This window comes from Phaethon aethereus (genome assembly GCF_964289735.1).
Source record: "Phaethon aethereus genome assembly, chromosome: 4".
Lineage (NCBI taxonomy): Eukaryota > Metazoa > Chordata > Aves > Phaethontiformes > Phaethontidae > Phaethon > Phaethon aethereus.
The window spans coordinates 25,362,386-25,375,314 of NC_138578.1; the positions used below are offsets into that span (position 1 = coordinate 25,362,386).

A 12,929-nucleotide genomic window follows, 5' to 3' on the forward strand; every position below is an offset into this window, starting at 1 on the left:
CGCTCTCTGTCTTTTGATATCAGCTGGGTTTATCAAAGTATCAACACAACCTCCCCACTCCACAACTCGTCCCTTCCGGCCAGCTCTCCCTGCAAGAGCAGGCAGGGGCTGCGTGGGATCTGAGATCACCTCTTATTTCAAGGAATCTTAACAGCAGGCTTTAAGCTACTTATTTACTTTTTTGGTCTGTGCAGGAAGTCTGAGCTAAAAAAAAAGACAGAAGTATAATTACTCTGGCACGCCTGCATTCCTGCTCCAGGCTCAGGCGGGGAGAGACTCTTTCTTGTCGGAGCCAGGAAGAGGATCTGATCCCCGGAGATCACCACCACAAACGTGCGTAACTGAAACCTGCAGCCATGCTGAAACAGATACTATCGGACATGTACATTGATCCTGACCTGCTGGCAGAACTCAGTGAGGAGCAGAAGCAGATCCTCTTCTTCAAGATGAGGCAGGAACAAATCAGGCGGTGGGAGGAAAGAGAAGCTGCTGCAGACAAGGCTTCAGCAAAGAAGCCACTGCCTAGAAAAGGTAAGTCTTTGCCTGCCGGTTGCTTCTCCCTCTGGCACAGTCACCTGCTCCCTAGAAATAGGAGGTAATGTGTGCTTAGAGTAATTTCCTCTCCCAGGGACACATCATAGTCATATTTCCAAACTGTAACTAAACCCACCTGCAATGGGGTAGTTTTAGCCAGGCACTCAACGGTTTTAGTCCCTGGCCCAGACACTCTGTCCTTGACCAAATTGCTCAACTCCCCTAGCTGGGAAAGCAGGGCCTACTTGCCCCCAGGAGATGCATCTCATTAAATTTCCCACTAAATGGGGCCTCTGAATCTGTCTATAAAATAACCATGGACTTGAACGTCTGTCCTGGGGCACCAGATCTGCAGGGGTGTTACTCTTGTGCCTTTAGACCTGAAGTCCCCTTGCCAGGAATATACAGCATGCCGGCTGCTAGGAAGATAGCACTCTTCTCTCAGCTCTCCCCTGGACGCTCTGTTTGCAGGTAGTTCTCCCTCGCGCAGTTTGGGAAGGGCAGTGGTAAGAAATTAAAGCAAGAAAGGAAGCAGTGGTGAGTCTTCTCCCTTGCCCCCAGACTCAGAAATGCTCCCTTCACTGACCTGGCTTCAGTACTGTGAAACAAAATGGGAGGTGCGTGCTTTGCCCCAGCCAAGCTTTCCCCACGTATAGCTGCAAAAGCAGGCTCTGCCTGGAGAGGCTCTGCCATCGGCAGCAACCAGGAGGGCACAGCAGGCAGGACACAGGCCCTGCACAGAGCTGCTGAGCAAACAGCGTTTGCCAAAGAGCTGCTTCTTTTTCAGCCAACGGGAAGACGGTGACATGGAAGCTCGGTGCTGACAATGATGTCTGGGTCTGGGTGATGGGCGAGCATCCTTCAGATAAATCCTATGCGGCCATCTGTGAAGAGATCCAGGCACAAAGGGCAAAACGGTTAGCGAGAGAGCAAGGCAAGGAGGGCAGGTAAGCACCCTTCAGCTGGAGGACTTGGTGGGCAGACACGGAGAAGAAGGCACTTCTAGGCACCCAGAGGCTGGAGTCTTTTCTGTAGGGGCTGTGATTATCACTGTCACACTTGACTTGCAGGCAAAAAGTGCAGGCAAAGGTTGACTTTCTGTGAGTACACACAATGCTGGCAGAGACCAGCTCCAGCCTGAGGCTTGCCTCGGCTCATCGAACTTCCCGTGATACGGCTCCTGCGCGGTACCCTCTGTGAACCACAGGAAATGCTAACTCTGTTATTGCAGCAAGTGATGAGTTTGGATTGCACTGATTCACTGACAGGTGCCCGTGTACAGCAGGACGACAGTTACTCACCAGGAGTCATTAATTTAATTGTTCCACCTACCTGATTTGGAGATATGATAGCTGCCTGCACATACGTCGCTTCATCACAGCATTGCTCTGCTCACATGCAGCTTCCTCACAAGATGCTCAGAGAGTGGAAAGTGACTCCCTCAGGTTCCTAAGCCCTCTCTCTCTTGCATTTCAGAGAGACTGATTCTTCTGTAACACGGTCTCTACATCCACAACCAGGAGTCCTGGGTGAGGCAGATCTTCACAGGAATAAAAAAAGCACTGTGGAGGAAAAGAAGGAAGGTGGGAGAAATACTGCTGCTGCTACAGCAGGGAAAAGCCAGGAGCTCACAAAGGTAGTTTCCCCCCTTTTCTCCATAACCATCAGAAACATGTGCTTTGAGATCTAGGAAGTGCAGCAAATCCTGGTTGCTATAAACAGAAATTTGAAGAAGAAAAGCCAGCTAACTGTTAAGGCTTATCTTCTGTAGTGAGAGAAGAAGCCGTGGTATTACCTCTTTCCTTAGGACTCGGGAGGTCCAAGTGCTATTCTCAGTTGGGAGAGATCTGCTCTGTACCAAGAGATAAGTCACTCTGGATTCCTTTGCTTCCATTCTCCGTAGGTAAAACAAGGGTCACAGTACTTTCCCTCCTGCTCTGTGGCTGGTTTGGATGGCTTTTGGGGCAAGACCGGGGAGGCTATCCCAGGATCTGTACATGCAAGGCCACAGCCCTCAGACAAATCATCTACTTGTATAAAAGAACAGATGAAGATAGTCTTACCCACTGAAATGCATATTTTAGGAGGGTAGGGGGGAAAAAAGCATCCTCTGACATGTATATTTTAGGTTCTTCTTTTGTCTGTGTGTGTCTACTAAAATAGTTAGAAAATAGCTTATGACCTTAACAGCACAGGACAACTCCAAATGTAGTAAATACAATGTCTGGTTTGCTGTGATGTTTCATTACAGAAATATTTTTTCCAGCAATAAATACATTTCTACTTTTTAACTGGCTACAAAAAGCCATTTGCAGAGAACTGAGAAAAAGATGAGTTAAATTAACTACCCATGCAACCAAAGTTGAATGGAAGGAACAGAACACCCTGCCAATTTAATGAGAGAAGTCCAATCTCATTCAGCAGAGTTTTCATTCAGCCTTTTGCTGCTAACTTGTATGAGTGTATATTCTTTTACTATACAGCCATTCCATACTTCAGTATAAAAAGCACAATAACTGAAGGTTGGGTTTTGGCAAAGTGCTTCTGCTGCTGCTACTAAAATACGGAAGGGAATTTGGAGCGGCTGTCTCCTTTATCAAAAGCCTCTGAGTCACACAGGGTTTTTCTTAGCACTATTTGCTAAAGTTGAGCAACTATGTGGGAGATTTTTTTTTTCTTTTGAAAGGAAGCTACTAGCCACAGCTAACCAAAAAAAAAAAAAAAAAAAGGCAACGAAAAAAACCCCAAACTAAAAATCCCACCACCACCAAAAAAAAAAATCTAAACCACTTTCAAAATCTTGCACGTGGAACAGAGAGGGGTTGTATATTTTACTTTTGTTTTCTGTCATTATGTTGTTAATCATTTTTGCCAGGTTTCTGGGCCTTTTGCAATTAGAAAGAGGGATCCAGACCAAAGACCCCTGTTGCATTTTCTAGGCCTGGAGAAGGGCTTTTTTTCACCTCCCTCATCAAAATGCTTTCTCCAAGATCTAGTTCCCATTTAACCTCAGGGATCCAGGCTTTGTCTGCCACAGGGGACGGGGGGGGCTGATTTAAGAAAACAAGCTGCTTCACACACATTTGAAGTTCCTAGTTTCCTGTCAAGGAGAGAGAAATTGGAAGGCCATGTTTATATTAAATATTAGCCAAGTAGGTGATGAAGATAAAACAAAGCATGTCCTTCGTAAGCAGCATACTAGTCAACTCATTACTTGCTGTGCCGTGGGAGGCAGTCTGGGTCCAACGAGGAGGTGGGTGGGTGTTTGCTCAAAGACAAGTCTAACTGTTTGCCTTCAAAGGCAGGTCTCGGCTAGCGACCGCTGCCAGGGTGGCTAGACTGGTTTACAGGGAAGAGCCAACACGAGACATGCAGCTAGTTGGGTCAGTTTGATGAGCAGGGGTTTGCAGCACCCCAGCCACAGCAGCAAACAAGCACAGGCAGGTAAAGCTGTGGACGACAGGTTCTGCTAGGGCTTGCTTTAGAGGGAGGGGGGAAGGGACTGCTCCCTGGGAGCACTTGGGAGCATCACTTAGCAAATCTAGATGTGCTTATGACAATCCTGACATCCCTGAGTTCTCCTGTGACATATTAGGCCTAATATGATGAAAAAAAGATGTTTGTCAGAGAAGGCTGGCAAAATTTGTTAACATAAATGTCACATCACTGCTTCTGCATTAAACACCTTCGCTCCAAAGAGCAGCAATGGTCCTAATGCTGCATTTATTTCTCACCGATCTTTTCCTCTGCCCAGAGGGAAACCAGAGATGTTCACCAGATGCTGGCAGACTGCCACATGAGGAAGCGTGGCTTCCAACAGGTAAGTGGCAACCTGGGGTGGTCCTAACACATTGAGTGGGGCCCAGACTTGATTCTAGATTCAGTCAGCCTCAGAGCCTCATCTGACCCAAGAACATCCTCACCTCTTGGATCAGTTTTATCCAGCGTTACCACGCTCCTCATGTACAGTGTGATGATTTGGAGATGATACAAAGCAGGCCAGGCTGGCAGACTGGGAAGCAGCACAGGGAGATGCTCCTGATGATTTCTGGTAGCCTGTTTTCCCTTACTTCCTCTGTTGTTGCTTGCAGTAAAGACAGGATCTGTATGTTGTTGAAATTGGAGAGATTCAGAATAAAGAATGGAGTTCCCAGTATTTCCAGGCTAGCTAAAAAGCAGGGTTAAAACTAGCCCGGGACAAAGCTGAACATACTGTTTCTTTCATAGACGAAGGAAGCACAGAGGAGAAATTCAGGAGAAGAGACCACAGCTGCCCAGAAGGTGATACCACAGAGCCACCCCAGCTTGGAGAGCCAGAGGATGCTGCAGAAATCAGATGAGAATGAGCCTGAATGGCAGGAATCCTGTAAGATCTTAGGATGACCTTTTCCTATGGGGCTTGAGAAATCCTAACGCTCTGTGGGGTCATCTCAATCCTTCTCCTGCCACACTGGAACTGAATAATTGGTCAGTGGGTGGAGAGTACTGCCAAGAAATGCAGCACTGCATTATCAGAAATATTTCTGAGTCCCCACAGCATTGAGACTAGAGCTGGGCAGGGAAATGGAAAATGGTTCCCACAGATACGATATTAAAACATGCAACAAATAGGAACCACATGAGTATAGCCAGGATAATTATTTTAAATTAGAAGCTGGCTGCCTGTAGGACTTTGCAGTAACCATTGCTCTTGAGGACAAGGGTAATGGGTGAGAGGGACTAACTAAAAAGGGCTTCCCCGTCATCCAAGTACAATCCGACCTAAGCAGAGCCTTGCTGCACTGTCTCATGTAATGAATCCAAATGATAGGAAGGAAAATGGCAAACAGTATGAGACTTGCAGTAGCATCCATCACTGCTGCCAAATACTTCCTGAAGGAAAACCTGATGTGTTTTTTTGACCTGTTGGAGTGGGTCCAGAGGAGGGCCACAAAAATTACCAGAGGGATGGAACCCCTCTCCTGTGAGGACAGGCTGAGAGAGTTGGGGTGGCTCAGCCTGGAGAAGAGAAGGCTCCAGGGAGACCTTATTGCAGCCTTCCAGTACTTAAAGGGGGCTCATAAGAAAGATGGGGACAGACTTTTCAGCAGGGCCTGTTGTGATAGGACGAGAGGTCATGGTTTTAAACTAAAAGAGGGTAGGTTTAGACTAGATACAAGGAAGATATTTTTCACGATGAAAGCAGTGAAACACTGTCACAGGTTGCCCAGAGAGGTGGTAGATGCCCCATCCCTGGAACCATTCAAGGTCAGGTTGGATGGGGCTCTGAGTAACCTGATTTGGTTGAAGATGTCCCTGCTCATTGCAGGGGGGGTGGACTAGATGGCCTGTAAAAGGTGCCTTCCAACCCAAACTACTCTATGATTTTTTTTTTTCCCCCCAGTTCTTCCCCTGCTGCTCAGTAGATGGCAATGCGCTACTACCAATTGTTTCCATGTCAGGCCAGGGGTTTTATTTTTCTTACTGATAAAAAAAAAAAAAAATCTGAAGTTGATTACAGAAGCAAGGAAAGAATTAACCTAACTCAGACCAACCGGAGAGCTGGTTACTCCTACAGACTCCAGGATGAGCTGGACCTAAACAAGGCAATTTTACAGCAAAAACAATACCCAGCCAAGTTCTGCACTTTCCCTAACAGTTTCAGCAAGACTCCCTTTCACCCTCAGAAAATGATCAGCACTTTCAAATCCTTCAAAGGATTGATTTGGAGTAATTTCAGCAGTTTTTATTCCATATGCCCTCCCCACCCCTGTGGCTCACATGGAAGGCATTACAGAAATCTATGTCTGAACCAGGAGTCAGCATGCAAAACAAAGCCAAGTAGTCTCTAAGTACAAAGGGACCTGGTGCCCAGAAAGAACCCAGATTTTTAATCTCTTGAAGGAATAAAAAATGGACCCTGTTAAGTTGCAGATGCCCAAAAGTCACGGGAGACATGTGGCAAATGGTGTCACAATTTGAGTGCATCTTTCACCTTGTGAAATGGGTTGTTCTTCCACTTCATCAAGCAGGAAGATGGCCAAAGGGCAGTAAGCTTAAAACTTCCCTGCTTGTTCGCTCCTGTAGGAATCCTTTTTTGTTCCAGTGCGGAAATCCAAGGCAGCAGATGAGAAGAGACGCTCCCTTGCACGGCAAGCCAGGGATGACTACAGAAGGCTTTCACTGCAGGGCATCCACAGGGGGAAGCAGGCAGATATTTCCAAGGATGCCACAGCAGGAGATCGGCGACCACTCCAATATCCGCCTCTCCCCCCCAAACCTAAACTTCTACCTCCTGCAATGGCAAACGGGAGAGTGATCAGGTAAGGAAAGCCCTGTGCACTGTGGAGGGGAGAAGGGATGAAATTATTCTTCTCTAGCATGGGGTGGTTGAGATGGAAACAGCTAGCTCTCCTCCTCACTTGGAGGAGACGCCCCGCAGGGAAAAATACAGAACCTAGGCTATATTCCAGCCTAGGGTGTGATAAGACTTATTTGTTCACCCCAGGAGAGTAACAAATTTATTTAGTAGAGTGTCCGAAGCCTAGAGTGCATACACCCTATGTGCTAGTTGTCCACTGAAAACCATATAATATTGCTGACAGCTACACTAGCGTAAGCCTTCTGTTTAGGGCTGTTCTTAACAAAAGGACTCAAAAGTTGTTGTTTGAAGCTCATGCACAAACCACAGCCTTTTCTAACAGGAAAGAGGGAATCCAGAGGACAATATCCAATTCCACTGAAGAAAGCATCATCAAGTGGTTTAAAGAGGAGCAATTCCCTCTCCGAGCTGGCTATCAGAAAACCACGGACACAATAGCACCTTGGTTCCATGGTGAGTCCTGAGCGTTTCTGCCCCAACCCAACTCTTTAAGGAGTTGTTTCTGCTAACATGGCTGCTGCCACAGTCTGGGTCCAGGAGCTTTTCAAAGATGGCTAGGTTTTCCATTTTAAATATCTATGAATGTTGTTTAAATTCCTTTAGCATTATGACAAAGGTCAAGCTAAACTGTTAGAACAGACGCCAGATCTTCAAAATACCCTGTACCTCTGTGCCACCCCTGCCTCCCTGTACTGGATGCATGGTCATCCTGGCAATGGTTTGGACCACAGTGAGAGAGATTTGGGCACACCTCACCCTGGCCTCAGGTCATTCTCCCTCCATATGTGCTCATCATGCATAACCTTTCCATCCCATTTCTAATGGGTTATCATGATCCCATCCATCTCCCTTGCTTTGGAAACCCCTTCAACCCAAGACTGCAGCAACGAAAGCGTTATCCTTTTGTAACAGTCTTTCAGTGCTTGCATGGCTTTCTGACAGGACCTATGATCGCTGTCTGCACAGCCCTGCTACACTGGAATCAACACGTAACACACTGCAATGCTGTTCTCTCTCATAACACAGAAGCTGTCCTTTTGAGCCCTGCACATCTATCATTCATAATTGGCTATGTCTGGAACAGTTAACATAAAGCACAGTTAGCACGTGGCCATGATCTCTTACTCGCAATGGCAGTACTGTTCTTCCTGGGCTACTGGGCAAGAAAACAATGCAAGGGATGGAAGTGCCACGGACTGGTTTTAGAGTCATAAAACAGATTTGTGAGAACTGCTCCATCTTGTGCTGCACAAATGCTTTTCCCCCTTCAGTTTTGTGTTTTGGTTTTGAACAGGTATCCTAACCTCTAAGAAAGCAGAGGAGCTTCTGGATAAAACAGTACCAGGGAGCTTTCTGGTCCGGGTCAGTGAGAAAATCAAAGGCTACGTGCTCTCCTATCGGTCTGTGGAAGGGTGTAAACACTTCCTCATTGATGCCTCAAGTGATTCCTACAGCTTCCTTGGAGTGGACCGGCTACAACATTCAATGCTGGCTGACCTTGTAGACTACCACAAGGTGAACATCTAGCAATGCATTTGTTAATTGTTTGTTTAATTGCCTCAGGGCACTTCAAAATAAGAAATAATATATTCAGTTGTTTTAAAGCAGGTAACTAGACCCATTTTAGCTGCTGTTGTGTACCCTGTGTGCTGCTCCAGAAAGGTATGCCAGCCTGATGGGTATATCTCAGGCAACCTAACACGTCTCAAACACCTCAGACCTTACTCACTCCCCCTCAAGTGCGCAGAACACCTTGCACACAGGGCTCAAGTTACTCACTATTTGGTAGGAATGCTGATAAGGTGAGAGGTGACAGCATAATCACACAGACTCCTTTTTTTTTTTTTTTTTTTTGCATTCTCTCAGTGGTTGTGGGGTCCCAGCAAGTTGGGAAAGCAGAAAATCCTACTTGCCTTCCGCTTCAGCATGAAAGAGAACAAAGTATCTTTATAATCTCAAAGCAGGCAAGGTGCGATACTGAGCAAAGATAAAAAATAGAAGGGAAGGAAGAAGGTGGCAGGTTCTTGCAACAGTAACAGCAGCGTTTACTAGCACTGACTGCAGTTACATGGGCTCCAAGGAGGGCCAGATGCATTGTTCATCCCTTTGCTATAAGATCTGCTCAGGAACAGGACAATCATTTTGCCTAAAGGTTCATTTAAAATCCATGTTTCTTTTAAATAAGAGCCTCGCCTAATACAGACATGGCTAAACAAAATTGGACGTGAGGAAAATATCTATGTTCATTCACTACTTGGAGCTCTACCTGGGCTACCTGAACATGTGTCTTGCATGGGTTCCACAGTTCAGGCTGAAATTGTTGAAAGCAGGAGCTATACGGCTATTGGCACCAGAGCCAGAGGATTTAAAGCCTGGCTGTGCATATCTAAATTAAAGGTAGAGCCATGCCCACAGTCTGCAAAGAATCCTACAGACCCCCTGCACTACAGCAGACGTGGGCAGGGTGAACCCACTCTGCTGAAGTGCTCTAGTGGGTTCTGCTTATCACTCACTGGGTGACCACAAAAGAAAGCAAGTTCCCACCATGCATCTGCTGCTAGGGTGGAGAACGAGACGGGAAGCAGAGACTGTACTGTCAAGGAATTCCCTTAGAACAGGGTGTGCCTGAGCAGAGGGCATGTTCTCACCCTGGGATCCACCCTCGTCCCTCCCACAAACGCAGCCAGAAGCACAGTCCACAACCACCCAGTCCTGCTTACCTGCGTGCTGCACAGTCCTTGCTCCAGCACTGTCTGGGCAGGGCAGCATTTCACGCCGTAGAAGCTGCAGTCATCTTACGAGACTAGCACAGCTCTTTCCGAAAACTGCCAGAGTCATGTCACCAGGTTACTGCACCAAGCACAGACATAGTTTTATGAAGACAGAGGTCAGCCATGCAGGTCCTTCCCCGAGTTCCCCAGGGCACCAAGGTGTATCTCACGGCAGGATGAACAAGTCCACACCTGAACAGAGGCAAGGGAGACTCCACCCCATGATGTTGTGATAGGTAGGGTCTGTTTGAAAGGTGGTGTTTAATCGTATCCTATATTAACAGGACGAACCCATCACTTCCTTGGGGAAGGAGCTGTTGCTTTACCCGTGTGGCCAAGAGGACCAAGAACCAGATTATGTCTCTCTCTTCGAGTGAACCTCCTGGTTTCACCGTGCAGCCCCATGCCTGTATTCACAAAGACTGAACTTCGAACCAGAGCTGCTCATGCTTACCTGAACCAGTTGCCATAAGTGCCTCTATTTTATATCCTTCACAAAGCAGTAGGAGGATAAGTACTGTTGTGGGCTTGTCATATCAACTGAGTTAAAGGATGCATCAGCCCAGCAAGCTGCAAAGCACCTGGATGTATCCTGCACAGTGGAGTGAATGAGGTGATGAGTAATTGGTTGAACAGGGAGATACTGCCATGTATTTTCAGTGGATTTTTGCAGATTTCCTGGGGGACTTCTGTACTCGAGCTGCCTTTTGTTCCTGAATGCAAGGTTGTTTGCCACCTGGGAAATAGATTAGTATCTATAGTTGAATGAGATCATACCTTCCTGAAGGCACAAAACAACTTGGAGAGGTGAATTGGTCTTGATAAAGTAATTTGCAATAATGTGAAGCTTAATCCTCTAAAATGCCATGCTCTTTGAATCAAGGATGTTCAAGCCAAATGTTCAAGCAAACCCTCGGTGTCTTTCAGTGAAAGGTGTTCTCTGTGAAGCGGGATTTTTATGAGAAGTGCATTTTTTAAACCCCTTTAGCCTCTGAATATAGATCCTCACTCTTTTAACCTGTATTTAAATCCCACACTGGCCTTTCCACATAAAGAGGGATTATCACTTTGAAAGGGAAAGGAAAAGGGATACAGGAATTTGTATGAAAGGCTACCACATGCACAGAGTCTAAAAAATGTAAGAAGCAGTGCCTGTATCAGTATTAGTACAGTTTACAGAAAAGTGTTTGCCAGTAAAGAATGCTATTTTCCAAAATGGAGCTATTTATTGCAAGTTGTGTCCAGATTACTGAGATGCATCTGGTGTAAACTTTAACATAGAACTTGTTCTTTCAACATAATGTTCACTCTTCATATATGTTACACTGCTTTTTAAATACATAATTCAGAGTATTGGGGGAGAGGCTGCACAGAATCACATAACAAATTAATCCTCACCCAGATTCCCTCATGTTGTTGCACAAACTGTACAGCTGAGGGTTGTCGTGTGAATCTGCTAACATCATTGTTTAGAGATACAATCCTCAAATACTGAACAAGAGTCAATCTTGTTTCAGTTGTTTACCTGCCCCCTCCTTTCTGTTGGATCTGCTTGATTTCAGGAAGCAGTGAAAAACTTCAGTCTTAAATTGATCTGTGTTTTGCAGAATACAGATTAAAATATATCATTGTAATAATCTAATCTTAAAATTTACAACTATGCCGATAGGTGGTTTCCATACGAGGAAAGAGGGGATAACTGCACTGCAGCTACAGCAGGTTTAACTTGCTAGAGATAAAGTCTTAATGTAAAGTGAGGTTCTGAAAGTAACAACACTCTGGCAGGGAAAATCACTTAAGGAGCTTCTTGAGCACTATATCACATGTATCAAAGAGATATTTTCAACATAATCTGCATCAATCATGAGAGGGAGTGCTAGATTATTTGTAGGGGGGAAAAAAATCTCTCCTTCCCTCTTCATGAACTGTTTCTTTTGAAACATATGGCCAAAATGAGAGGTCATTCAGAGATCCTAGAGAAAAGTTAACATCTGTTCTCATGTGAAGAACATGCCAAAGCTGTTGTCTGGCTGGAGACAAATCACGAAGTGTTTTGTATACCTATGGGCTGGTAAAGACAGGGGACAAATTCTCCCTTAAAAAGGCAGTTTAAGAGACACGGTGTTAACTTGCAGAAATAAGGTGCAGGCTGATCTGGCATGGACACAGCAGGACTGCAGGACGTGATCAATTTTAGCTCTAAGATCTATAGTGGACCTCCTCAGGGTTTGACCTGCTGACTAGTGGACCGCTAGCTTCACATACCTTTATAACTACTTATTTGCAAATGTTGGCGCAGTGGAGCCCAGGGAAAGTCATTATCAGTGTTCACATCTATCCCACATGGTTGAGAATCATGCCTCAGTTTTTTAAAGACTCCCAGCTTCACTTGTCTGCTATGAAGGAAGACACCTGAAGTTTTATATCTACACATTTAGATTACTGCACTGACTGCAAAGGCAGCACCCTTACCAGAACATATGCCTTCAAGAGTGGCTCTTCTATTGCTCTGAAATCTAGTTATCTTGAAAGTGTGTGGAGCACAGATGACTTGCAGTGGTCAGAAATCAAGGGTGCTGGCTTGTCTTGGGGAGCTTTTCTATAGAATTTTTCTTCAAGGGATGCTGTGCAAGGATTACAAGAGTAGTCACATTCGAAAATTGCTTGCTGGACAGATCATGACACCTGGAAGGATATGGCAATCGTTTTTGCCCCGTGCCCCTATGCTTTTAGCCAGAGCATGCAACAGTCATCAAAAATTAAAGCAAGGAGTCCCCATATGGCCTCCCCATCTACACAGGGTGATCTCTATTCCCTCTCCAACTAAGATACAGTCAGTCACCATTCTGAGAAAGATCATAAGCAGTTTCTGGGGCAAGGAAGGCAGAAAGCTGCCTGGCTATGGTTCTGTTGTCTGCTCTTTTTGGATTTCATCTTTTTCTAACTGGTCTGGAAGACGTGTTACAGCTCCACTTGGCTCACAGAAATGTAGCTAACAGCAGCTTCCCTTTCTCATGTTCTTCACTTCCCCCATCAGTGCAGTCTCCACCTTTAAGAGAGCCCTGCCAGACTTCTGCTGTGATTAGATTCTCCTGTGCAACACTGAGGTGGCCAACGACTGCAGGCTGACTTTCTCCATCATTGATTCAATCTCACCTCTTGCCAAACTGGCTTCTGCAGACAAGGAACAGGAACTGCATAGACAGTATTCTTCTCAGCGGGAAGAACAGCATCTCTGTGGAAAAGGACATGCAAGAGAATCA

General features: G+C 45.8%; 1 protein-coding gene across 1 annotated transcript; it reads left to right on the forward strand.

The window, feature by feature from the left end:
• Positions 1 to 356: 356 nt before the first annotated feature.
• Positions 357 to 10,043, forward strand: SH2D4A (SH2 domain containing 4A; the record flags this gene model as incomplete). Its single annotated transcript, XM_081999263.1, has 9 exons — positions 357 to 531; positions 1,322 to 1,481; positions 2,011 to 2,170; positions 4,289 to 4,354; positions 4,762 to 4,900; positions 6,620 to 6,836; positions 7,218 to 7,348; positions 8,190 to 8,410; positions 9,951 to 10,043. 9 exons carry the CDS (start codon positions 357 to 359, stop codon positions 10,041 to 10,043), a joined length of 1,362 nt encoding a protein of 453 aa, XP_081855389.1.
• Between the last annotated feature and the right edge of the window lie 2,886 nt (positions 10,044 to 12,929).